At 32.5% G+C, this 26,848-nt stretch overlaps 2 protein-coding genes and 1 long non-coding RNA gene across 4 annotated transcripts; all 3 read right to left on the bottom strand.

Moving 5' to 3' along the window:
* Positions 1 to 992: 992 nt before the first annotated feature.
* Positions 993 to 1,915, bottom strand: LOC123209771 (FAS1 domain-containing protein SELMODRAFT_448915). The gene has a single exon (XM_044627908.1). It carries the CDS (start codon positions 1,896 to 1,898, stop codon positions 1,164 to 1,166), a length of 735 nt encoding a protein of 244 aa, XP_044483843.1. The 5' UTR covers positions 1,899 to 1,915; the 3' UTR covers positions 993 to 1,163.
* Positions 1,916 to 5,127: 3,212 nt separating this feature from the next.
* Positions 5,128 to 6,385, bottom strand: LOC123209661. Its single transcript, XR_006501104.1, has 2 exons — positions 6,122 to 6,385; positions 5,128 to 5,785 (listed from the first exon to the last, which is right to left on the bottom strand). It is a non-coding gene; the product is annotated as an uncharacterized LOC123209661 (long non-coding RNA).
* A 4,280-nt stretch (positions 6,386 to 10,665) lies between these two features.
* LOC123208882 (cellulose synthase-like protein D3) lies at positions 10,666 to 15,848 on the bottom strand. 2 transcript variants are annotated; one of them, XM_044626500.1, is made up of 4 exons: positions 15,464 to 15,848; positions 13,888 to 14,786; positions 12,871 to 13,678; positions 10,666 to 12,700 (listed from the first exon to the last, which is right to left on the bottom strand). In XM_044626500.1, exons 2-4 carry the CDS (start codon positions 14,751 to 14,753, stop codon positions 10,946 to 10,948), a joined length of 3,429 nt encoding a protein of 1,142 aa, XP_044482435.1. In that variant the 5' UTR covers positions 14,754 to 14,786; positions 15,464 to 15,848; the 3' UTR covers positions 10,666 to 10,945. The 2 variants fall into 2 exon arrangements, with proteins under 2 accessions (XP_044482435.1, XP_044482436.1); XM_044626501.1 differs by lacking the exon at positions 15,464 to 15,848 and adding an exon at positions 15,203 to 15,372.
* Between the last annotated feature and the right edge of the window lie 11,000 nt (positions 15,849 to 26,848).

The following is a 26,848-nucleotide window of genomic DNA, read 5'->3' on the forward strand; positions in this document are numbered from 1 at the left end:
TGCTTTCATCTTCACTAACCATGAAGCATAGTTCTCACCATTAAAGACTGGTGTTTGTCCTCCATTAAAACTGCCCGAGGCCATCTCTTTTAGCTGTGTTTTCCCTTCTTTTTCTCACTTTTTTACTCTGATTCTACTCCTCCTTAATTCACAGGCCTTACAAGGATGAAAGCTCTGATGCCACTATTGGTATTTTGCAATGAAGCTGCTTATGTTTAGAACAAAATTCAGAAAGAAAACATAAAAAGAAAGAGTTTTTGGAAGAAGTTTTTTGAGGTTGCTTTACTTCTTACATTCAACAAAAATATATATTACATAAAAAAAATTTAATCCATTCTTTTTACATAAAAAGTAGATCTATGACAGGAACATTAAAACAACCCCATAATAGGCACTGTGACATTGCATTATGACCATACATTGCAACCTAATTCTTACCTAACAACTAACCAAAGCATGGCTTACATTATCACAACATTACATAAACAAAACTTACTAAAATTTAGAAAGACTTGTCACTAGTATTTTAGTTAAAGCTGACCATCCAGCTAAACGACTTTGACTTCCAAAAACAGCTGCCACCTCAACTTGTTTCCACCTTGCATACAGTCCAACTAAGTCTAATTGATTGTTGGTAGTGTTGAATCACTATTTGATGTTTCTTTTATTTTTTGTTTTTGCTACTGCAAGTTTTTGATGATATCTGAGTTGTGTTTTTTAATTTTTGTGTAAATATGATGATTCTGAGGTTTTGCTGGTCGTTTTAATGATTTTATTTATTCTGATGGTGTTTGGATTGTTTTTGATAAATCTATTGATTTTATAGTTGTGGTTGATAGTTCTAATGAGTCTCTTAATTTTGATGGTGTCTAGGTTACTGATAATGAATTTGGGGTTTCTAAGTTTTCTTTTTAAATTAAATGTATAAATAAAAAGGGAAACAAGGGACCCTAAGAAGAAGTGAATCGAGAACAACCTAACCACATCCTTCCAAATGAGAATAATATTTAAGGGAGAACTCTAATTCTGACATAGATTTGCAATAAAATACATAGGCAGCATTCTATATCCTTTTTTACAGTTATCATCATGAATATATCAGTAACAGTTGGCCCCATGAACAAGTTTCCAACCCATCAACCAAGCACCATTAATTTCTCAAATTACATTATAGAGACTCCCATTATTAGCACCATCACAAAAGTAGCAAAGAAATGAAGTAATCCTCCATAAGCCAGCCTTTTAGCAGACCCTGATGATTTCTGAGGGTTAACATAAGGTGGAAGAGAAGCATCCGCCGGAGCCTGCTGATCAAATTCATCCATCGGAGGAGCCGATGTCGGTTGCAGCCGCGGAGCTTCTAGAGGTGCAACCACAACAGCCGGACTTGATTTGTTGGAGAATGTGCTATATTGTAACACACTTTCTATGCCATGGCATCGAATGGAAGAGCCTGCAGTGCAAATATTAGGGCTAATGAGTTTCACATTATTGAGAAAATAATTCCTCCTCCCACCATTGGAAATATTCAGCATGTACTCCGGAAATGAACTTGGAATCAATGAGCCTGATGGGATACGTCGAAGATGCTCGAAAAGCAGAACTGATGGGATGGAATGACGAAGCAAGAAATCAGAGACGGAGCCCTGAAGCATATTGGTTTTGGCCAAAGTTCTGTCATTAGGCATGAAGAAGGTGACATTTTCCAAGATTTCTTGATCAAGTTGAGACATCTTAAGAAGCATGACAAAGGTGAAGTAGTTAGCCCTTTGCATCTCTTCCGTGGCAACGAGAAGGTTTTCATTGTTCGCCGGAGCAATGTTTGCGGGTGTGGCTTCAGATGAAAATAGTGAAGCCATAAACAGAAAAATCAACAGGAGGATAATATCATTAGCCATTTGTTATGAATTTTTTCTCCCTGATGTTATTTTGGAGAAGTTTGACTGGTTTTTGTATTTTGAGATTAAAAGGGATTAGATTGGGCATGCAGATTTGCTGCTTCAACTACCGGTGAGTTCACACTTCTTGGATGCTTAATAAAAATTTTGGGCATGTGAGGATTCTTGATCCATTTTAACAAAACTCCTTAAAAATTCAAGTTCAAGGATTATGAATAATTAAATACTAAGGAAAAAGAAAATTACAGACCAGAAATATTATACTAAAACATCTCATTGTAAGTTTCACAAAAAGGAAAAAGTCTTTTAAGTTGCTAAATAAAATTATATATACTCACTTTTGAATATTTGATTAGATATTTAAATAATATATCATCATATGATTAAGTGATTTAATATTTATGATAAAATAATATTGATTATATAATAACATATTATCTTAATATTTATTTAAATATTCAAATCTGGATACACAAATATTACTATTCAAATCAATGATTTTTTTATTTGAGATGAGATGGGTACTATTATAAGATTGTTATACATCAGATCATGTCATCTGCATAGTATGTGATTATCTCATGAATTTATCTAATGAATTTCTTTGTTACTTTTAAGGTTCTTGTTATTTAGATTATGATTGGATTGGGAAAGTGGCAAGAAATCTGACATTTTTGAAGGGCAAAGAAGATCACCCGATCACTTTTAGAATTTGGGCCAAAAAAACCTAAAAATGTTAAAATTGTGCATGATAATAAATATGAAAACATAAATTTAATAACCATTTTAAACTGTTTATTATTCAATTTTAATGAGATTTTAATGTTTTAAATTAAGTCGTACCAAAATAATTACATCATGGTTAATAATAAAAGTATTTTTTGATTATGTATATACATAGCTACGTCCCACCCAAGATTTGATGGAATGATAATTCTTATCCGTTAAATTTTAAAAAGTAAAATTCTCACTCATTATTCACTTATGCTAATAAATTATATTTGGTTTTCTTATAAATAATTGTTTTATCCTTTTATTAAAATTACAAGGTTGTCATTAATATTTAATAAAAATTTATTCTTATTGATTTAAAATTTTTTACTTAAATTCTTAAACTCTAACTAATCTTAAAATATTAAATTTAGTTTTTTGCGAGTGTAATGAACATTTTTTAACTATCGAGAGGCATGGCGAAATTTTAAAAACACCCCAAACTTTTAAATATCCAAAATCCCGTAAATTTTTTTATTAATACTCCTAACATTGTATAAAAAATAGTTCACCCCTCAAATATACATCATTGAAAGTAAAATATAATTAAAAAAACCAATGCAAAATGTTGTCCTTTCACTTAATAGTTTTTTACTAACAAAAATAGACGGCAAGTGGGAATTTAGGTTTTTGAAATTTAATGTTTAAAAATCTATCTTTTCAACAAATGCATAAGAGGCAGTACTCATCTATATCTTTATTCGCAAATTCATCCTAAAATGAAGCTTAAAGTGTATATCAGTCCTAAAATACATTTAAATTAATATTAATTAAGATTATAACTCATTCTTTATATGTTTAAATTAACATTCATTAGGAACATTGTAGTAGACATAAGTTTTGTTCAGACAATCAACTGTTTCATTATTTTTATTAATCAATGCATAGACTCTCATTGTTGTACTCTCATCACAACTCTCATGTAATATCTGTGAATACATAGTTACATTAGAAACTTGGTGGAATTTCCTGCATCAGCACTAATATAAGTGTTTTCGGTATTTCGTATGGCATAACATTGAGATGATGTTGCAAGGGAAGGAGAGGATGGGGGCTACCATGGACATTGGAAAGGTGGGGGTGGATTTTTTTTTTTAAATTTAGTTTTTTAAATATTTAATATTTTTCGAATAAAAAGAGCTAAAAGTATCTTATACGTGTTTATTTTTTTAATAATCTTGGGTGAAAGAGATGTATTTGAAGGTGTTAAGTGGAAAATTCATATCAGTTAAATTTATTGTATTACAAAATTATGTATTTTGGAATTTCTTTATTAATTACATTGGGTGCAAAATTATTGTTTCCTACTGTATTTTGGTCTGTTCTTATCCTAGTAGCACCTGAGAATCAAGAAAAAATTAACCAGAGGGATGCTGCAGGAATTTCATCACTCTACCTCAGTTAGATGCAAGAGAATTTTTGTTATATTCGAAAACTTATCGGCATGAGTAAGGTTAATTTTAACACTAATCTGTATGGACCCATATATTAGTAAAATGGGTAAAGCCGACACCCATTTATTGCCGTTACTTAAGAAGGTTAAAACCACTTAAATTTTGCATTCAAGTAAATTACATTTTCCAACTCACAGTTTGGTTAAAAACTTTTTTACTATTTAGAAATACAATCGATACGAAAGTAAAATAGTATTTCATCATCCATTAATTCTGAAAAAAAAATATAAATTACATATCAAATTTTAAATATTTTAAATATAACAGTTTAACCGTTAAATATGTTTTAAAAATTATAAATCAATCCTATAATTTGGTAAGAATCCTAGCAATTAACACTGTTTTTTCACTATCGTCATGATCTTACCGTTGCTAACCTTACCATTCTCTCTTCCATCAAATTCAAGTTGTCATTAACGGCAACCTAAAATTGATAGAGGACAAAGATAAAGGGTAAATTGACAGGTGGCTGAAACCAAGAACAAAAGAAGAAGGAATGAGAGTGAAAGAAAAGAGAAATAAATTGGTTATAATGCAATTTAGATATTTAATGGTCTTTGTTTTGTTTTTTTGGTTTAATTTGGGATTATATGGTAATTATGAAAAAAGAAACAATATAGGTAAAATTGTAATTTCACTTTTTGGCACAATTTTTTTGGAACATGTTTTTATGTCATTTACGGGTGGAAAAGTGTTTCTACTCTTTTCATTTTTATAATTCCTCTACATGATCTCAAGTCATACATGAACATTACAAAAACTAGCAAAATAATAAAACAATAAAACTATATATACCCATTTTTTATACACAATTTGTGTATACAGATGAGGTGTTATCATGTGATTGGATGTTTCTTTATCATACGATGATATATGTTTTAAAATTACTTAATTACATGTTGACATATCACTGTGTAGATGAATTGTGTACCAAAAATAGGTATACATAGCATTGCTTATAATAAAATATTACATTTGCAAATCTAAACATTGAAGCAATTTTACATATACACACTTTTGGTACAATATAAATTCTGTACCCAAAGGTGAACCTATAATTTTATTGTAAACATTATCCTTTACCTTTGAAAAGATTACATAAAATATTTAGAAAATAACCTCCTTACTCTAAAATTGATAACACTTTTTTGTTATCAAATGTTATCTAAATTTCGGTATTTAAAATTTAGTATCTAAATTTGATCAAAGAAAGATAATGCGTAAAATATTAAAGCATTATCTAGAATCCGAGAAAGATAATGCTGTAATTGTTGAGCATTATCTAAAATTCAAAGACAAATGTTTCATAAAATAAGAGTTTGGGAAGTGTAAAGTATGCTTCTGCAACATGTTCAGATGATGATTTGAGATGGTGAGGAAGATGATAATAGCATTTTCTCGAGAGAAGGCCACCTTCATTAGAAGCTAAAGATTTGTTGTTTCCATGTCAAATGGAAATCTCATGTTGCAGTTTCAGTTGATAATGGAATAGATGTTGGATGCGATAAGCTGCTTCCCTCAGTTGTTGGGCTCAAGTTAAGATGGCTTCTGCACTTTTGATGCCTTGAATTCTTTTCCCTACACCTCCCATACCAATTGACAACTTTATTTCTTGGCCAGCCAAGAATTTCTCCAGAGTCTCTCCCATATTATGGATCTGATCTGTTGATATCAAACCAATAATTTCAGTACGGTTAATTCAAGCATGTATATATGTTCATGCATGCAATTTGTATTACCATTTTGTATATATATAATTAAAAGATCACTTCAAATGTTTTGGTGTTTATTTCCATTTTCTCCTACCTCTTCCCTTTCCCCACAATTGCTACCTTGAAAATGTATCAGAACTTAACTGGGAAAATAAACTCTAAAAGATAATGCTACATTGAATAATACAACCCAATTCAAAATCAAAATAGGAGATATGAAAACTGATCATAACATAAAACAATCACATGAGTTTCTAAAAGAGAACTAATTCCAGTTCTCACTTACCAATTTTGCAGAGTCCAAACTCAAGAAGCTAACTACGCTGTGTGTCCTCCATCAGGAATTAGGCAACTTCAATTTGTTTGGGATTTATATTACTTCATATGTGAGTATTTATAAGAAGACGGGAATTGATTAAAGCTTGGAAGGAGAAAGAATTTTTTCTTTTCTTTTAGAATTTACTTTTGTTATTTGAAGGGAAGTATCTACTTTTGCTACTTTTAATACCAACCAAAACCTGTGTTTATTAGAGTTGCTTTTGTCACTCGTGCTCTACTTGATGCTCACTCAAGAATAAGGGCCCAACTTTTGTTTGTTGCTTTAAATGAAGGTTTTAAAATATAAATTCTTCTCAGCACGATTTGACATGATGACTAGATGAAGCATCATAGAGGGCTAAAGATGGAAAATCTGACACCAAAGCACAAGTTTGTTGGCTGTCACATAAAAGGTGGTCATTGTGTTAGCGAGTGGTGGTGTAGGTGGCGGCACGTGGTGGTGGTGGCAAGATGGGTCCTACGATTTTTGTCGGTGGTAGAAAAGTAATTTGCTTTTAGAATAAGGGTGTTTTTGTCTTAATTGTTATTTGAATAATGGTAAAATAGTAGTAATTGAGATTTTGGATTGTTTATTATTTTAATTAAAAGCAAGGCCATTTTTGTCCTAAAATCTTAATAATTAAAAGTAAAATTGTAATAAAATTTAAATTACGTATATAATCTTATAATATGTATGGTGAATACGGTAATTAAATTATCTCTAAATTATTTGTCATGTCAACAAAATCTTCTTATCATTTAACAAACCAAACAACATAATCATATAGATTTGAAGTAAATAAATCATTTATAAATCTAACATTACCTACAAAACAAGAATTGACAAAATAATAAGATAGGATTAATCACTCCAACCTTAATTCTACGAAAGGTTTCTACATGTTTTACAGAAAATCTAACTCTAAATAACTTAAATAAGGCTAACAATTACAATTATAACTCAAATTAATAATCACAACTGAAATATAATCGAAAAATATTAGTTGGAAGCAAAAGACGAAGGGTAGTAGTGATCACTCCTACCACTCTTATTGTTGCTCTTACCCCGCGAGAAATCTTAAAATTTCAACTTTAGTTCAATTAAACAAAATAAAAAATGACATAATGAAATGTTTACTTACTTGGATTAAGATGAATTTGTTATTAGATTTCTTTAATTTTCAATTGAATTTTAGATAAAATTTTAAATGAAAATATGTTGAAAGGCTAGGATTTTCAAGATTAAAGATAAAAATAAAATGGGTATTAATTTGGGATCTTGGTTAAATCTGTATAATTTATAGTGTTGACTAATATCATTTAACCCCAACAAAATTAATATATAGTGTTGGCTAATAAAATTAACACATAGAGTGTATAATCCATAGAATGTTGGCTAATATCATTCAACTCAAATAAAATTAAGTTATTTTAATTAATTTTCTTTTAACAAACAGGTGAAACATTGGCTTTTTAAGATTTAATAGGTGGTAATTTGTCATTTCATCAAACCTTGGATGAGAAATAACTATTTGGCCTATAAGAAAACATAGTAGATGGCAAAAATAATTTGTTCGAATTACTTTGAATATAAACTTTCACTTATTAACATATACAAACAAATTTAAAAATTATCGTATAATTAAATGATTTTGAATTAAAAGTAAAATAAATAATTTAATCATTTAAATATGATCAAAAGTCCAAGCAACATTTTGATCAAAAATTAACCAATCCAAATTCAACTACCCACAAGAAAAAGAAAGGCATGCCTTCCAGAGATTAGGAATGTGTATGATTTGATATCAACTATAAAATTAGGCTAAGTAGCTTAAGAATTACTGTTTGGTTTAGTTTGAGTTGGTAAATTTTAGAAAAATGATTTATAATTTGACTAGTTTTCAAACCAAATTAACCCATAAATCGTATCTTTTAAAAATAGATATTTTTCACCTAAGGTTTGGTGAAATGGCAAATTATCACCATTTAAGTTTGAAAAAACACATCTTCTCTCTCATATGTTAAATTTATTAAAAATTTTGATAAATTTTTAGTAAAACTGTTGAGAAAACGAAAAAAAAAACTCCAAAGTTCTATGACGCTTTGTCACTAACATTTCATTAAATAATTTTTTGCATCCCTGATTTATATTATTTTAAATTAAAAATTGAAAAAAAATTACAAGTACAAGTAGGGTCAGATTTGAATCGAGTTAGATCAATTTAGTTCTAATTTATTTAATTCAAATTTGAGCTAAAAGATTTTACTTGTATTTTTAACAAAGTTGAACTAGAGTTAAAAGATGTTTGACTTAATTCAGTTTGAATTCATAGTTCAAATTCATGACTTAGTTAAGCTTAAATTCATAGCTCGTATTGATGATTCAAATTCATAGTTGGATTCAGCTCAAATTTATAACTTGAATCAATGGGTTTTCCTATTATTTAAATAAAACGATGTGTTTTTGTCAATGAGTCATAAACTTGAGTTATAACTACAATCCACAAATATGAACCATCAATTCAAATGATGAATTCAAGGCAAATTGAGCCATGAATTTGAATTATTGATTCGAACTGAATTAAGCCAAATTATTTTTATTCAAATTGAACCATCTTTTATTTGAATTAAACTAGAGCCAGAGGGGTGTTAGGCTTGATCTAGTTCATATCCACACCTAAGTACAAATATAGGTAGAAGTGTCAATGATATGTTTGGAGGTATTTTGTACTTTTTGAAAATTTTATAGTGTTAATGATTTTTTGTGCGGTTTTTTAAAATTTGAAAAATGTTTGAGGCTATTATTGAAAATTTTAAAATTTTAATGTCTTTCAATTGATCCAAAAATTACAGTTAGATCACAAAAAATTGAGTATAATGTAACAATTAAGGGTTTATATCACTTGTTTTATATAATTCTCTTGTCATTTTCTTTACATGTTTATTATATATTCATTTTATTTATATGTTTATTATATATATATTTCATGTTCACTTTATATGTTTATTTCATGTGTTAGATAACTATAATTCAGTATTATTTATTAAATTAGAAAACTTTGAAAATAAATGATTTTTAATAGGTTTAAACAGTAATTCAGTCCAAATCAAACTATATTTTAGAATTTGATTTAAAAACTAAAATGATTTGGTTTGATTTGGAACTGTTTTTTCAATTTGGTTTTAAAAAAATTATTAAATTGCACGAAACTACACCACACACACCTTTAAAAGAGATTCTCCCATTCATACCATCCAATTAAATTAAACGTGTGCAAAAAATTATTAAAACCTCTAAATCAAGATAAACTGTTAAAAAGTTCGTAAAAACAATTTATGGCTTGGTTTGTGGTTTCGATGGTTTTAAAACTAAACCAAATTGTAAACTATTTTTTTTATACTAATGGATTAAACATTTTTTTTTTGCATTTCTTTGCGGAGTCATGTGCCTTGGTCTCGTAATATTGCCACGAGGTAAATTCTACTTGTAACATGAACTAGGGTTTTAGCAGTAATCTTAAACTTTCTCCATATTGTATTAGTCTCAATTGTTCTCATAATAATTGTATACACTATTTTAATAATAAAACTATATATACATACATAAATATGTCATCATGTGATTAAATAATTTTAAATTAATGATAAAATAATACTTAGTAATATAATAATATATTTATGTGTATATATTTATATACTAAAAATATATATATAATATTACTCTAATTCTAACCGCATTCCGTAAATGTTAAGAAGTAACACCATACAAATGCTACTTCATACACTCGAGTGCCATTTGTCGATCTCATTTTGCTTGAGGAGATGTCTTGATGCTAATTTCTATGGTTATGTTGTCTCTTTCATTTTTATCTATAAATCAACCACCGAATACATCTAAATAGGGGAAAAGGAATTTTGATAGAGTGGATAGGATGATTTTTTATAATGGGTTTTGATATATTTATTCATTTTACATCAATTTACATTCAAGTTTAAGGAGCACTTTATTCTTTCTTGCACCCAACAAAATTAATTATTATAATTGTACAATGATGATTGTGAAAATAAAAATGGCAAGTAAATTTCATTTTATATGTCTATATTGTAATCTATATAGAATTATATCGTAATTGTTCAGTTTAATTTGATTTAGTTTGAATCACAAAATAATTTTATTTTGTTTAAAAATTTTCTTGTAATAAACCAAATCATATATGTGTAAACCCTAATCCAATATAGAATAAAAAATAATAATACTTTACAAATACATGCATCAAGATATTATTATGTAATTACAATGATTAATTAGCGAATCAATGAATAGTTGGATGAGAGCAATACTTATTTGTTCCCATAAAATTATTAAATACCTCTAATTTTTTTCTAATATTTTAGGGATTTTTTAAATATATTTTTTTAAAGTGCTTTCAGGTAACTCAAGGATTTCTTGGTAATTTCAACAAGGTAACTCACTACCCAGAAATATTTTAACACAAATTTAGTAGTCAATAATAACCCCAAAAAGAATACGGCATTCAAGTAGAATGGTAATGATCCATGTAAGCCATGACACAAATAAAGAACAAAATGCCAGGAAACTCCAGTTTCCTCCCATCTAATCTTTTTTCCAATTTTTTTCCAAACATTCTGGCCAAATAAAAAGCTTAAATGGGCACAAAAAATGTAATATTACTAGCGTTTTCACCAGCATGATTTCAGTTGTAAGAAGAAAAGAATGTAATGAAGGAATGTCTCTTAACTGTTTCAACTTAACACAAAAGAATGAACTCTACTAAGGAAACTGGAATGAGCCTCCAATTTGGTTAGTATCAGATGGAGGATCGATTGCCACCCACAGGAGGGAGATGGTGATTGCAATAAGTCCTGACCATACATAAACAATGGTAGGAGTCCTCCCTCTTCTTCCCATAAGTCCTTTCGCGAAAGGATAAAGATGTGCCAACACCCAGAAACTGAAGAAAACTCCACCTAGTAAGCGGCTCCATTGCGGTAGGGTACTGTATATTGTCCTGCTAAACCCTACTGCAATTGCAATTAAGTTAACCATCATGATTGTGATTGGTGGTATCATTAGAGAGGACCATTTGACGATGTAGAGGTCAGCAAACTCATCATCTATATCATCACTTGCTGATTTTGATGTCAAGGTGAAAGAAATTTCAATCCCTGCAATAACTTTTAATAGTCCTTGAAGCACAGCAGCAAGGTGGGCACTAGTCCCTCCAATCAACCAAAACTGCTCATTTCTCCACCATTCCTCCAATTCAATGCCAGACCATTTAATTTCAAGCACAGCTAGCAAGCTTAGAGTGACAGTGATGGTAAGGAGGTACACTAGGAAAGCTACATCAAGGGACTGGACGATGAATTGACCAGAGAAGAGGGAGAGAGCTGGGAGAAAACAATAGATGATGAGGAAGATAGAAGTGAAAGGGTAGATTCCAACATTGAGGTATGCTATCCTTTGGAGAAACTTCATTCTAGGGCTGGCAAAAAGGGCATTGTTACGGGAGAAGAAAATCTCAACTGAACCAGTTGCCCAACGCAAGACTTGATGGAGCCGATCAGTGAGATTGATTGGAGCAGTTCCACGGAAGGCATCACGTTTGGTCACACAATAGACTGATTTCCATCCTCTGTTGTGCATCCTATAGCCAGTGACCACGTCTTCAGTAACAGACCCATAAATCCAGCCTACACGAGATCCCCACTCAGTCTTGTCTTCATACCAACAAGAGATGACACTAATTGCCTCTGCAACAGTTGAGGCATCAAGAAGCTCCCGGGGGATGGTAAGAGCACCAGGTGGGCGACCATTCTTTACAGCTGGGTGATCAGCAAGGGGACGACCTTGGAACTCAGCAACTGGGATTGAATCAATGAGGAAGGATGAGTTACCAAACTTCTTAGGGTGCAGATAGAGGTTCATCTCTTCATCATCTGAGTCACCCATTCTTAGGGCCCGATTCTCTTCTGAGGTGTTAGCAATGGAACGCTTCTTGCGATGAGAAAAGCAGCAGCTGCAGCAACCTGGATGGTGTTCTTTTGACCGAGGTGGATCAAACCCATAGAGCGCAATCCTCCTAAAGAGACATCCAGTTCCAACATAAACTGGTCCCATAAGTCCATCTAGGGCTCTCATGTTAACATCAAAGAAGACTGTGTTGTGATTAGCATATCGATCAGAAGGATCAATACCCTCAAATCTCTGAGGGAACTGCACATAACAAAGGCGGTCACCTCCTCGATCCATCATGAAGCACATGCCTTCCCTCATTGCCTTAGAGTTGTAGATGTAGTGGTCACAGTCAAGGTTGAGAATGAAGGGCCCATTAGACATAATGGCAGAGGCTCGAACCAATGCATTCATGGCTCCTGCCTTCTTGTTGTGATCATAGCCAGGACGCTTCTCTCGAGAAACATAAACCAGTAATGGGAGACGGATGTCAACATCAGTCAGATCAATGAGCATGGCATCATCAGCTGTTCCAAGCAGTGGTTCATCACTGGGAGGTTTCAACATCACCTGCATAATTTTAATGCAAAAAATATCAGTGTAATATTTTAATATTTCTAGCAATTATGTTGATATTTATAATTTAACCTAAAAGAAGTCCTTATCTACACAGTATATTCACACAATCCTTCACGTTAAATAGTTTCAGACTCATATAATATTTTAGGAAACAGATTTACCTGTATTATACCAGCATGGTCACCTTTAGAGTGCTCACTGGAAGGAGTCAACCAAGTCCCTGGCCAATGGGTACCATCAGCCATCCATGTGGCTTTCGGAATCTTCACACTCTCCACAGGTTCATCCTCCCTATTCTGTCTCTGCATCTTCATGGCCTTGATTTCCTCCCTAGCATGATATGCATCAGAGCGGCGACGGATAGAGTCAGGCAAGCCATTGATCCGGACCTTGAACTCATCATACTCACGCTTAACTCGTCTACGATCCTTGACAAAATCTGACTTCACTTTGTTCTTGTAAGGATCCCTTTTCAAATTGAAGTAAGATTCGGGATTTCTAGGCTCAATATCATGCTTCCGACAAAATGGAACCCAAATGTTGGCAAAGCTTGCTGCTTCAGCCATGGCCTCAAAAGTAAGAAGTGCACCACCATCATCAGAAACATAACAAGCAAGCTTTTCCACAGGGTAGTCAGCAGCTAAAATTGACAAGATAGTATTTGCAGTGACAAGAGGAGGTTCTTTCTCTGGATCAGCAGTAGATACAAAGACATCTACGCCTGGAAGATCAGATTTTCCAGTGGGGTTGTTGGGGGTAGGTGTTTCAAATTTTTCCTTCAAGATATTAAGATCCGTAGCACGATTAACAGGGCAGAGTTTGGGAAGTTGATCAAGAAGCCATGAAAAAGCAAACCAGATTTCACAAACTACAGACATTCCCCACAGCCAAATTGCATCCTTGTTTGGATTAGTTACTCTCCACCTCAAAAACAGTGCAAGAACAACGATCCGAATGAAAATTAGAAGCCTGTGAGAAGAAATGCAACAAAGAAAAAAATGTACACATCAGCTTAAGAGTACATATTCATCTGATTATTGGATAAGTGCATGTTTATCTAATCTGCATATTGGTATAATGAAAATGAGAAGAAATGCTCACATTTTAAAAATATTTTGTTGTCATCTCAATGCCTAATAAAAAGGAGAACATGATTAATCAAGAAAAGAGAACTACACCTATATGGGCTGAGAACAGCAGCAGGTATCTTTAATTTTCGTGTAAGTGGCCTCCAGGGTTTGCTCATCAACTCTTGTGGCTCTGCAACTTCTTCATCTTTACCATTTCCAAAATTCCCATCCTTTGGCCATATAGCATTACCATAACCATAAGTTCCTCTAGTCTCAAACAGCCACCGATTGTGATCAAAATCCCCAGTTTGGCTCCTCATCAGCACCGACTTCGTTGACTTCATCAAAGACATTCTTCTCTCCATTTTGGACATTCCAGCTGGTGGAGGAAGTGGAAGTGGCCGCCCGTTGTCCACAGCCACCTCATCCAAATCTAAATTCTTGTACTGCTCTTTACATCCTGGGCAAATCCCACCTCCAGTTTTCACAGCATCAATATAGCAGTCCCTACATATTTTAAAATCACACTCACAAGGGAGAATATCCACACCACGCTCATCACTCATCACTTTTGCATCACACCCTGGAATTGCACATGAAGACCCCTTTGCACCAGCCATCTGGGGATGGTTTGCTTCAGATTCAATCACCTTATCCATAAGATGTGCTCGAGTAACACTATTGAAACCTCCCGTAAATAGTGAATTCGAAACATATTGTTCCTCAACCTTCTGTGAGATTGATGGATCCATAGGTTGGTTATCAGGGGTAGGTGGTATGTGTACTGTGTAGTTCATAAAATCACTACTTCCAAGCTCACTGTCTAGATCATCCCGCGAGTAGCTGATGTAGCGACCAGAGGAAGTTCTCCGGCCAAATGTCACTGTTGGAGGTAATGGAGGTTTGTGTCCATCATGAGCATCTGAAGATGTAGAAAGGTTTGATCGGCTTCCTTTGAATGATTTGGAAGCCATGTTTGAACACTACAAAACAATCAGCCTTGGTTCCTGAAATATAAATGTGAAAAAAATCAATCTAAATGGAAAATATAGATTATACAACTAATACAAATCATTGGCCACCAAATCTCAGCGAAATATTTAATCCTCCACATAATTGAATTGTAAAACAAAATATTAAATAATAGTTCATTCTTAAGATTTGCACTCCTTGACAACAGATCAAGAAATATGAAAATTTCATACAAATATATACTACCATCTTAATGTCTCTTAGCACCCTACATTTTCTCAGCACCCAAACAGCATAAGTCCCAATCAGTAAACACCTCTTTGAAAAGATGAAATGAGAAAATTCCGTACAAAGAACAACGAGCTTTAAATTAAAGAAACAGATCGTTCATAAGTGCTTAAATCTATATTTGGTTGCCCAGAAAATGAAAATCAGATTTTCAGTTTAATACCTTAATTCAACTAATAGATAGAAAACAAAGTTGCACAATTGCACTAGATTCCATTAAGTAAACTTTCCAACTTCACCCAATACATCCTAAAAATTGGAGTCAAATTCCGTCCCTCAGATTTTCCTACAGTTTCCCACGCGTTTTCTCGGCAACATAGCAAACCACAAAACAGAAAAAAACCCATTTCAACTTTAAGCAAAAGAAGAACAACACATGTCACGAAAGAAAGCACAGATCCTAATATCACCGTTAAAATCATACCTTTCTCAGTATATATAAACCATGAAGCTTTGAAAACAGATCATATCCTTTTCACGAAAGCTGTTGACAAAGGCTTAATAAAGAAAAAAAAGCAGTGGCTAGCTCTAATTACGAAAGATTCAAACACTCTCCCACTAGCCTCACAGAAACTTGAGACACATTCATAGACAGAAAAATATAGACTTGGTCGTGAGCAAGACTACAAGCACTTCTACGACATGACGGGTATATAAAAGGGATTTAAATTATTTAATAAAAGTCATAAGCTGAGATTATCAGTGTAAAATAATGGGAAAGAGGAGAAGCTTGTTTGTGCTGCAGAAGCAAACGAAGGAATGAGTTGGTTCCGTGGACTGCCGGCTGGTTAAGAAAGAAGACCAGACCGGCTCTTCGGATTTGTTCTGTAATAGGAAATAAAAAAATCAATTTTTGAATTAAATCCCCCTAACATTTCAGAAATAACAAGCATACCCCTTCTATCGGGGACTCGTTAGTGCACTGTTAGAGCTGTTCATGTAATGATGGATAAATTTATTTACGTAGTTGCCCCCCCTTTTCGTTTATTTTGACAGTAACCACTGACGGTGGAGGGATTTCTGTTATTTTCTATAACTATAGGGGTAGTTTTTTCATCATAGAATATGCCTCAGGGGAGATTCTTGCTTTTAACCCAAAAAATATATAAAATAATTTGAAAGCCGGAAAAGCGAAAGTGTTTTTTAATTTTATTATTACCAGAAGGCGAAGAAAAGGGACGAGGTAAGGCAATGGAGGGAGGTGTTTTGGGGATTTTGTGAGAAATGGGTGGGGGTACGTTAAGGTATTTTGAAATAAGGTATTAAAATATCAAGATGGAATGACGAAATTAGATGGAATGATTCTAACATAATCAGCGTCAAGATGTATTAGTTAGAGAATTTTCTGAAATAATTAAATATCAAAATGCAGCAACAGAGTTAGAAAATTATTTTGGGGACCAAAACAATGTTTCAGTGAATGACTGGGCTAGAAAGTAATTAAAGAATTACATTAATAGGGGGTTAAAGCGTTTTACTTTGCAAACATCAGGTTTTTGTAATTAAACTAAATTTATAGGGTGTCATAGAATTTTGTATAAAACGCGTGTTTGTTTTGTTCCAGCTGTCGTTTGCATTTTGGCGTGTCAAAATGCTAGTTGTACTTGTGCTGTACTTCTTTAGAGAAGGTAATAGCCATGTGCAACTATCTTATTATTTATCAAGACAAGGAGACCTATTCTCCCCTAACATTTAGTGTAAAACCAATTCACATAAGTCAAAGCTTTAAAAATTTAAATACTTACCTATTATTAGTGATTAAAATTTAAAAAAATTATTAATTTAAAAAGTATAATTATTATTTAATATTTAATATTAAAAAAATAAAATTTTATTATTTTTCTCTTCTAAAATATAAAAACTAATATTTTTTTTCAAAATAAAGCTTTAAAAGTTTCATTTTTCTCCTCTACGATTTTTTTTCCTTTCTTCTCTAGCGACCTTCTTTGTTACAACCGGCTTTGGCTTTGGCTTCGACTTCCCACCCATCTTCTTCTTTGGCAATCTCTACCCCTCTAGGTCCTCTCCTTGAAGATGAATCAACGAATAATCATCGACCTATGAAAGCCTTGATTTGATTTGATGATGGCTCCATCATCAGTCTTCAAGGTTTGTTCATCTTCGTCAACCCATAAAAGTCTTGATTTGACAACCTTTAGACAATTATCTCTGGACAAAAATGTTGACCCATGAAAGCCTTGATTCTTGCTTCACGAGTCGAAGAAGATCAAAGCCCTAATTCGATGATTGTTTGTCAATTCATCTTTAAGGAGAGGACCAGGAGTAGTAGAGAGTGCTAGAGAAGAAGATGGGTGAGAAGCCAAAGTTGGTCGATGATGGAGAAAGTTAGAGGAAGAGGAAGGAAAAAAAAAATCCTTAGGGGTGGGGGGGAGTTTTCAAACCTTAGATCCAAGAAAAATTATTAGTTTTTAAAATTTAGGAGGAAAAATAAAATTTTATTTTTGAATATTTAATGTTAAATGACAATTATACCATTCAAACAAACAGATTTTGTTAACTTTAATAGCTGATAAATGAATACTTGGGTTTTCCAAATTTAATAAGTGTGAGTTAGGCTTGCACTAAACGTTAGGTATCAATAAGTCTTTTGGCCTATTATTAATTACCAATATGGACCTAAACCAAGTACAAGATGGTTTGGCATGAAAAGTTGGTTTGATTAGGTTTGGTTCTATTTAATCTAATTCAAATTTATTTAGCTTAAATTCAAATTAAGTTTGAATCAAGAAAATTGACTTGTTTTTAAAACTAAATTGAATTCGAGTTAAAGAGAATTTGACTCAATTCAATTCATGTGTCAAGAGATGATTCGATGCGATTCAAACTTATTATGTGATTTGATTTAAATTATGTTAAATAATTATCAAACAAAATTGTTTGATTTGTTGTTAAAAGATTACAAATATAATTTTAATTTTATTACAATTTTATCCTTACTTATTAATTATTTAAGACAAAAATATATTTATATTTAATTAAGATAACAAGTAATATAGGAAATATATTATATATGTTTAGTTTATCCGATAATAAGAAATTTTAGTAATTGAGATTTGATATAAAGTATTAAAATATTATAAAAGTAATTTTAAATTTTATATTGACTTATTAATTATTTAAAGGGAAAATGATTATTTTTCATCCAAATTTTAGCTCAAATTCAAAATCACACCCACGACAATTGAGAAATCCAAACTCTTACCCATGACTCAACTTCTGTTAATTTTTTTGTTAGAAGTAAAGATAAAATGATTATTTTACTGTTTATATTAAAAATATACAAAGTTTGTTATTTTCTCCCCTAGGTTTTAGAAACTAACAATTTTACTTTCGCCTAAAGTTTTTAAACTTTAAAAAGTAATATTTTTCACCCCCCAAACCTAGGGTTTTTATATTTTTCAAACTCAACTGCCTCCCATAACTTTCAAAAACAATAGTTTTTCCCCCACTTTTCAACTTCAACTTCTGATGTCCTTTCTGACCTCCTCTTTCTCCTAAGCTGACGATAAAGGTGGTCTGACAAAAAGACGTACCACCGTGAGATGAAAAGATATCTCTTCGTCATATCATCTTTACCGTCAACTCAAGAGAAGGAGGAGACTAGAAAGGACATCAGAAAGAACGTCAGAAGGGATGTTGGAAGCTGAAGTTAAAGAGTTGAGGTGAAACTGATATTTTTGAAAGTTATGGGAAGTGGCTAAGTTTGAAAAAATATGGAAATCCTAGGTTTAGGGGTGAAAATATTACTTTTTAAAAAGGGTGAAATTGTTAATTTCTAAAATCTAAGGGGAAAAAATAACAAATTTTATATCTTTTTAATATAAACAGTAAAATGATCATTTTACCCTTACTTCTAACAGAAAAGATTAATAGAAGTTGAGTCTTAGATGGGAGTTTGAGTTTTTTAATTGTCGTAGATATTCCTAATAATAAATATTTGTAATTGTTGTAGATATATCTTTTCATTTTTTTAATAAAAAATATTTAAACCCGACACATTATAAAAAATAATAATAATAAATGTTTATTGTGACTGTACAGGTATGTTGCATTTCACATAATATTAAGCAATTTGTATAATGTTTTAGGTGATATCGTATAATATTTCGAAATATTGTATATTAGAGAAAATTAAAATGATTTTGAATTCGTATTTGATAAGTTAAGTTTGAATTAAATATTGAATTTGTTTTCACAAATAAATTAATTTTAAATAGATTTAAATTGAACCACAAATTAAATTATTTTTAATTAATCAATCTCAAATAAATCTTATTCATGCTTGGCCGGATGAAATCCAATCTTAAATCTACTCAAAGAAAATAGGATTGTCATTTAATAATATGATAATAATTTGTTGAATTAAATCTTTAATGACATGAATCCCTCTAAAATATGATAAAATAATAAATTTAGTATAAATTGAAAAATGTAATTTAATATGGATACTGACTCATAAATACCTAAAATATTAAGATTCATTATCAATATATTAAAAATAAAAGAAATTTTATTATTATTTCAAAAACTTTTAAAATTATTATATTATACCTCGTGGCTTTTACCCTCATCTTATGATAAAACGGCACCGTCGAATATAAAAAAATTATTTCCTTTTCAGAAACATGAAAGGTACCGTTACCTTCCCTTAACATGTGCTTCTTCACGACCACCTCGCCACGTTGGTTCGTGCTTTCGGTAAAACCATTGATTTCCTAAACTACCCTTGAGGTTACAAACAAAGTTCCCAAAATACCCTTATGAATCCATTGAAATTGCACACTTCTTCGAAATCAAATCGCGTCTATTCATGATCCATTTCCTTAACCTTTCGCACGCGTTCACGAAGGAAAGTAAATCCACGCACTAATCACAGTGGAGATATCGATTTCTGATTAATATGCAAGTCTGAAAGTTGGAGTTATACGCCGTTGACCGATTGATAGTTGAGGCCTTGGATTTGGAGAGATGTTGACGCGCTTGAGTCTCGCAATTGGTCATTCTGAATCATTTGAGTGATTTATTATTTATTTAGTGTTTGAGAATATTATTTTGTAAATAACATTACATATATAAATATGTATATATACATTTAATCTCAATAGTTAAAAAAAAAAGAGTAAAAAAAATAGTCTAATATATATTTTGAAATATTCCTTGAAAAAATTAAAAATATTTAAATTTATAAATAATAAATCTTATTAATGTTAGAGGTGATTTTCATTTGAGTTATTTTAGCTCAAATTAATATTCGACTCGTTTTAAACTCTCTTATAACATCAATGTTATCACATTGAAAAACTGATCTTCCCAAGATTCATCCTTTTCTCCAATGATATTTCTTTTTCTCTTACAAATATTCTTTTTCTTTTCTTTATTTGTCAATTTTTTATCTCCATCTTTCTCAACGATTTTTTTTTTGGATGATAACAGATGATTCAAACGAGTCAAACTTGAGTTAATCCTTATTTAGGTTATGTTCAATTTGAATCTACTCCTAATTAGTGCCTTTTTATTCAAGTAATCATTTAATATTGCAACTTTATGTAGTTTGTTTTCATTTTTCTATAAAATCAATTACTAGTCAACTTATTATACATATTTTGTTGTAAATTTTACTATCTTAATCTATAAAATATAATGACCTTTTATGTTAAAGTAGTATTATATGTGTAAATAATGTTATGTTATTATGTGATTAAATAGTTTTAAATAAAGTAATATCCAATCATATGGTGATATATCATTATTTATATATGAAATTGTGCATATTGTTTGTGTATACTAAACTTCGTTTAACTTAAACTACAAAGAGAAAATTTGTCTTAGTAAATTTGTTTGTGCCTTGGATTAAATATATTTGAGTAAATTTCATTTTTAACCAAAGGTTAGACCTAAAAACACTTTTAATCCATAGATGACATAAATAAAACTTTTCCATCTAAAATCAAACTCTCCTTAAAAATAAAATAATAGTGTGAGGGTAAAATAGTAATTTTACCATCCATAAATTTTAAACAAAAATTAAAAAATAAATTTTTTACATACCATAATCAAACATTTTAACACATGATAGTTTAACCCAAACTCTTTTTTAGATAGACCTAGGTTTAAAAACTTACAAATCAATCATTGCAATTATTTAGAAACATTAGTCGTCAATGTCACTCATTCACCACCTTTACTATATCATCGTTGTCAACCTCCACCACTCTCGTCATTTTCATGATATGAGCTGTCATCAATTGAGCAAAACCTGTTATCAACAAAAACCTTCACTTGAGTCATTGATCAAGTGAAAGTCATCATCGATACAACCATCACTCAATCGAAAACTTGAATGAACGTTGTCATTGACAATAGCTCATGTTGCAACGACAGCAAAGGTAACAGGGGCTAACATCGATGAGATTGTGGTCATGGTGAAGGAGCAACACTGACAACTAGTGTATCAAAAAAAGTCGGTGAAAGTGAAAAAAAAAAAAGAAATAAGATTCTAATGCATGCAATTTCAATTTAACGGTTTTTTTGGTTAATTTGGGGTTATATGGTAATTAAAAAATTAAAATAGTATTGATAAAATAGTAATATCACTTCCTAACACTCTGTTAGATTTTTTTAATTAACAAAATTTGATTTTGGGTGGAAATGTGTTATTTATATTATCAAAAGGTGAAAAAAGTTGTTTCTAGTTTAAACCTTGGGTGGGAAAATGTAATTTACTCAATATATTTACTTTGAATAAAAATATTATTCAAGGATTGTTGGGCAAAGGGATGGCAATAAGGCAACAAAAATCCAAATACTGTATTTTTTATCCACGTTCCTACAAGGGAGAGCTTTCCCCGATTCTGCCTCGTCCCTAATACAGGGATGATAAGGAATTTCTATGTCCTCTCCATAGGAAAAAATTTCATCCTTTTCCCCTCTCTATCCTTATAAGGAAAATTTTTCTCTCATTTCTCATAGAAAAGTAACCTAATATTTATTAGGTGTCAATTCATATTCATAATGATAACTTAGTATTTAAAAGTTTATGAGATATGTAGCGAATGGATGGGATCCACCCCATCCTCAACTATAGAGATTAATTTTAGTTTTTTTCGTCTTCATTTTTATCAAAAAATTTTTTTTCCCATTTGAGAATGAGCAGACTGAGAATTTAATTTGGGGTGCAAAATTGTCATCCGTAGTTTGATGATCTAATGGTAAAAAGAAAAGATAAATGGAATGGTATCAAGAATATTTTGTGTCTATTTTGAACATAATGGGGTTTTTTTTTTTTTAACAAAGTAATTTTAGTAAGGGAAAGTTTTCAATGGTTCGGTTGAATGTAACTTCATCCAATTACCGTTATTAAAAAAAAAAAAAAACTTCATCGTACATGCAAGCCATGCACAAAATTAGTTTACACTACTAAAAATTTGAACCTTATTAATTTTCTCTTAGGCAAGAAAAAAAAATCATTGTGATATTATTTAGTTGCTCTTATTTCATCTTAGACTATATCTATTGTGTGGTCGAAAAAGCCTCCTTTTTTCTTAACTAACAGCACAGGCGATGAGCTCCTTCTTGCCCTAATTATTCCTTCCTTCATCATTTCTTCCACCGATTTTATTTTATTTTTGGCTTCTAGTGACATGGGTACTGTCATGGCGGCAAAGTTAAGCAAATTTAGCCCCACATGATGTAGCCAAGTCCCGCACTTGGTTTAGTAATTCTCATTACTTGGGCAACTATCTTTTTGATAAATTTAGAAACAATAGTCAACGTATAAGGAACAATTTGCTACTTTTATTTCACTATGAAAACTAAGACCAAGGTGTTATGACTGATCCAGCCAAGGTGAAAGCAGTAGAGGAATGGCCGGTTCCGAAGTCTGTCAAGCAATTAAGAGGCTTTCTAGGCCTTACCGGGTATTATAGGAAGTTTGTTCAAAATTATGGTCATATAGCTAGACCATTGCTAGAACTACTCAAGGCAAACTCTTTTCATTGGAATAGTTCAGCACATGAAGCATTTGACAAATTAAAAAGAGCCATGGTGACTGCCCCTGTTTTGGCTTTACCAAACTTCAACAAAAAATTTATGATTGAAACAGATGCATGTGGTGAAGGAATTGGTGCTGTATTGATGCAAGATGGTCATCCGTTGGCATACATAAGTATGTCTCTATCTCCTAAAAATCAATTACTTTCAGTTTATGAGAAGGAGATGCTTGCTATTCTTTATGCCATCAAGAAATGGGAGCATTATTTGGTGGACCAACACTTTCTTATAAAAACAGATCATCAAAGCCTAAAGCATTTATTAGAGCAGAAGGTCACTACTCCCTCACAGCAAGCCTGGGTTGCCAAATTGATGCAGTATAGTTATGAAATAGTGTATAAAAAAGGAAAAGAAAATTTAGCTGCAGATGCCTTGTCCCGATTACATGTTATGGAATCTAATTGTTTGATTACGAGTCTGCTACCATCTGAATTTTTGAAGAAAGTGGAAGAGTCGTGGCTTAAGGATGACCATTTGCAAACTATTATTAATGCAAAGAAACAAGATCCAACAGCACATCCAGAATACACTTGGCAGCAGAACCAATTAAAAAGGCAGGGAAAATTTGTAGTGGGCAAAGATTTGGCTTTACGAAATGAGTTGATTGCTTTGTTTCATGCCTCAACCATGGGAGGGCATTCTGGTGTTAGTGTCACGGCTAGAAGGATGAGCTCTATACTTTACTGGAGAGGCTTGTGGAAAGATGTTCGGAATTTCATTCGGACATGTGAAATTTGCCAAAGATTCAAACCAGAAAATGTTGCTTCTCCAGGTCTATTACAGCTGCTGCCTATTCCGACGGGAGTCTTCACCGATGTTACTATGGACTTTATCGAGGGGTTGTCAAAGTCGCAAGGAAGATCGGTAATCTTAGTAGTGGTTGATTGGCTCACTAAGTTTAGCCATTTCATGGGGTTGAAACATCCTTTTTCTGTTGTAACAGTTGAACAAATCTTTCTGGACAACATTTATAGATTACATGGTCTTCCCAATACCATTACTAGTGATCGTGGACCTACCTTCATCAGTCAATTTTGGCAGGAAATGTTCAAACTGCTGGGAGTCGGCTTGCAATTTTCCACAGCCTATCATCCGCAAACAGACGACCAAACAGAGGTTGTTAATCGGTGTCTCGAAAATTATCTTCGCTGCATGGCTGGAGATTTACCCCACACATGGTTTCGTTGGTTATCCTTAGCCGAGTTTTGGTACAATACTTCGTACCACTCGAGTATTCATATGTCCCCATTTGAAGCTCTATATGGCTATTCACCACCAATACAGGTACCATATTTTCCTAATGATTCACGGATTGCGGCTGTTGATGCTTTTCTTCGATCTCGCGAAGACACTATCCTGGTGCTCAAGCGAAACATGGCAAAGGCTCAACATAGGATGAAGATGTTCGCTGATAAAAAGAGGACAGAGAGGAGATTTGCCATTGGTGATTGGGTTTACCTCAAGCTCCAACCTTATCGACAAACTTCTCTGCAGCAAGGATGCCCGAAACTCCAAGCTCGCTATTATGGCCCTTTTCAAATTGTGGACAAGGTGGGAGCAGTAGCATATAAACTCCAGTTACCAGCTGATGCTGAAATACATAATGTGTTTCACGTGTCCTTGCTCAAACCGGCGTATGCTTCCATTCAATCTTCAAGTACTCTGCCACCACGAGTCCCACTATCTGAACGCATTCCCCAGGCTGTGCTAGATCGACGGATGGTAAAACGTCAGAATACAACAACAGCTCAAGTTTTAATTCAATGGCAGGGATTTTCGCAGGCTGCAGCAACATGGGAGTTCGTTGATGAAATGCGTCAACGGTTCCCTCAGTTCTCCCTTGAGGACAAGGTTACCGAAGGGGAGAAAATTGTTACGAATTTGAACGAATGCAACCATCCAGGAAGGACTTAGATTGCAATGCAGTGTTTTGGCGAGATTAATGAAGTGCTGAGTTTAGGAGAATAAAAGGGACGGTGTCGTTTTGCAAACTAAGTAAATAATGTAGAAGAAGAAGTTGAATCTGCTGACTTGGCGGAATTAGAATTCTTGTATAAATACCTGTAATGAAATTTTAAAAGGAAAATGAAGTTCTTAGTCATCTTCTCCCACACTCTCTGCATGTTTTCCCTCTCTCTCTAGATTCTTCTCAATTTGAAATTCTTCTTCTCATTCTGAAATCCTTCTTCTTCTAATTCTTAGCGACTGATCAATAACTGAACGCATCAGATTCATTTCAGATTTGCCTTGTGCAGTGAAGTTGCGTGAGTCGAAAGTGAAGTTCAAGGGCATTGCAGGAACATCGTTGCTTGACATAGATTTGAGAAGCGAAAGCGGTTGATTCCATGGTTTGAAGTTCATGAACTGCAAATACCTCATTTGGTCGTGGTTGTTTATGGAAATGAACATTTGCTTTGAAACATAATGGCTTTGGAGCAGTGTCACTACTCATTGGGTACTCGAGTTTGCAATTACATGAAGCTGATGGATTATCTAATTAATACTGGAAAAGATGTGGATTTACTTGTCAGAAAAGGGATTATTAGGAATCGTATAGGGGACATTATTTCTGCAGCGAATTTGTTTAACAGACTTAGCTTGCAAATTCATAAAGTAAGTCGTGTTTTTGTAAGACTAGCATGGAATTGAAAGCACACTACAACAATCCTTGGAACCATACAAAGGCAACGTTAAGAAGCGTCTACTTCAAGAACCTTTGGCTAGGCACGACCACTGTTACAGGAGCCAGAATCTTGTCGCTTACGCTTATGCAAGCCACGTCTTCTATGAAGTAAATTATGTAACGGATTTTAATTAATAGTTTATAAACTGACCAATATCTAAAAATGGGTGTCATTTTACCATTTAAGCTGAAAAAGCCATCTTCTTTCTCTTGTCAGTGATTATTGTGTCTTTTGTTGTCCGGACAATGAATTTGGAAATGAGTGGTTTGATTAATGATATGGATCTTTCATACAACTTTATGTTCAGCTCGATTTTGTGGTAATAACAGAGATTCTGGTAGAGTTACTAGCAGCAGGGGAAATCAGTATGTTTTTTATGCAGTAACGTTGGAAAATCTGGTTGTTGACAAGGATTTAGTGAAGATATCTGTAAAGGAAGCTGAATCAAAGCGCAAGACAAAGCAAAAGATGAGGTACATAAGTTCTTAAATTGACTACTGGGATTTATATAAAGGGCAAGAACGGAGTCATAATCGTTCTCATGTAACTTTCAGGCAATTGTTTAACAAGCTTCATAATCTTTTGAGTTAGCATTTTTATTAACCATTTTTTTCAAATGTCAACAAATTATAGGAATTATTACGTTGACTTACATGGAATGCAAAGAACATAACCTTTAAACCTGTAAACGGTGTTTAACCATCTGTTACCTATGCTTTATCATGTAATGGATAGATGCTGTCCGTTGGGATTATCTAGTATTGTTTGGTTTAAAGATGCTAAGTTTAGTGTATTATTCATTGATTCTAATGACATAAATTGATGTGTTAATGGGGGCAAGCAACCTCCAATCTGATAGTCTCCTTCATAATGGTCCCAGGCTAAACTCTTCCACAGTCCAAGTGCACCTCAATTACTCAACACTGTTTCCACAACAGTTTACCATGAGACAATAAGTAATTTGGGTGAAATAGTGAAGCAAAGCACAATGAATTGATGAAAACTAAAGACAAAATGTGTATTCCACTATCAACCAAAAGAAAATAGCATAATAG

This window comes from Mangifera indica, chromosome 2, assembly GCF_011075055.1.
Source record: "Mangifera indica cultivar Alphonso chromosome 2, CATAS_Mindica_2.1, whole genome shotgun sequence".
In the NCBI taxonomy this organism is placed as follows: domain Eukaryota; kingdom Viridiplantae; phylum Streptophyta; class Magnoliopsida; order Sapindales; family Anacardiaceae; genus Mangifera; species Mangifera indica.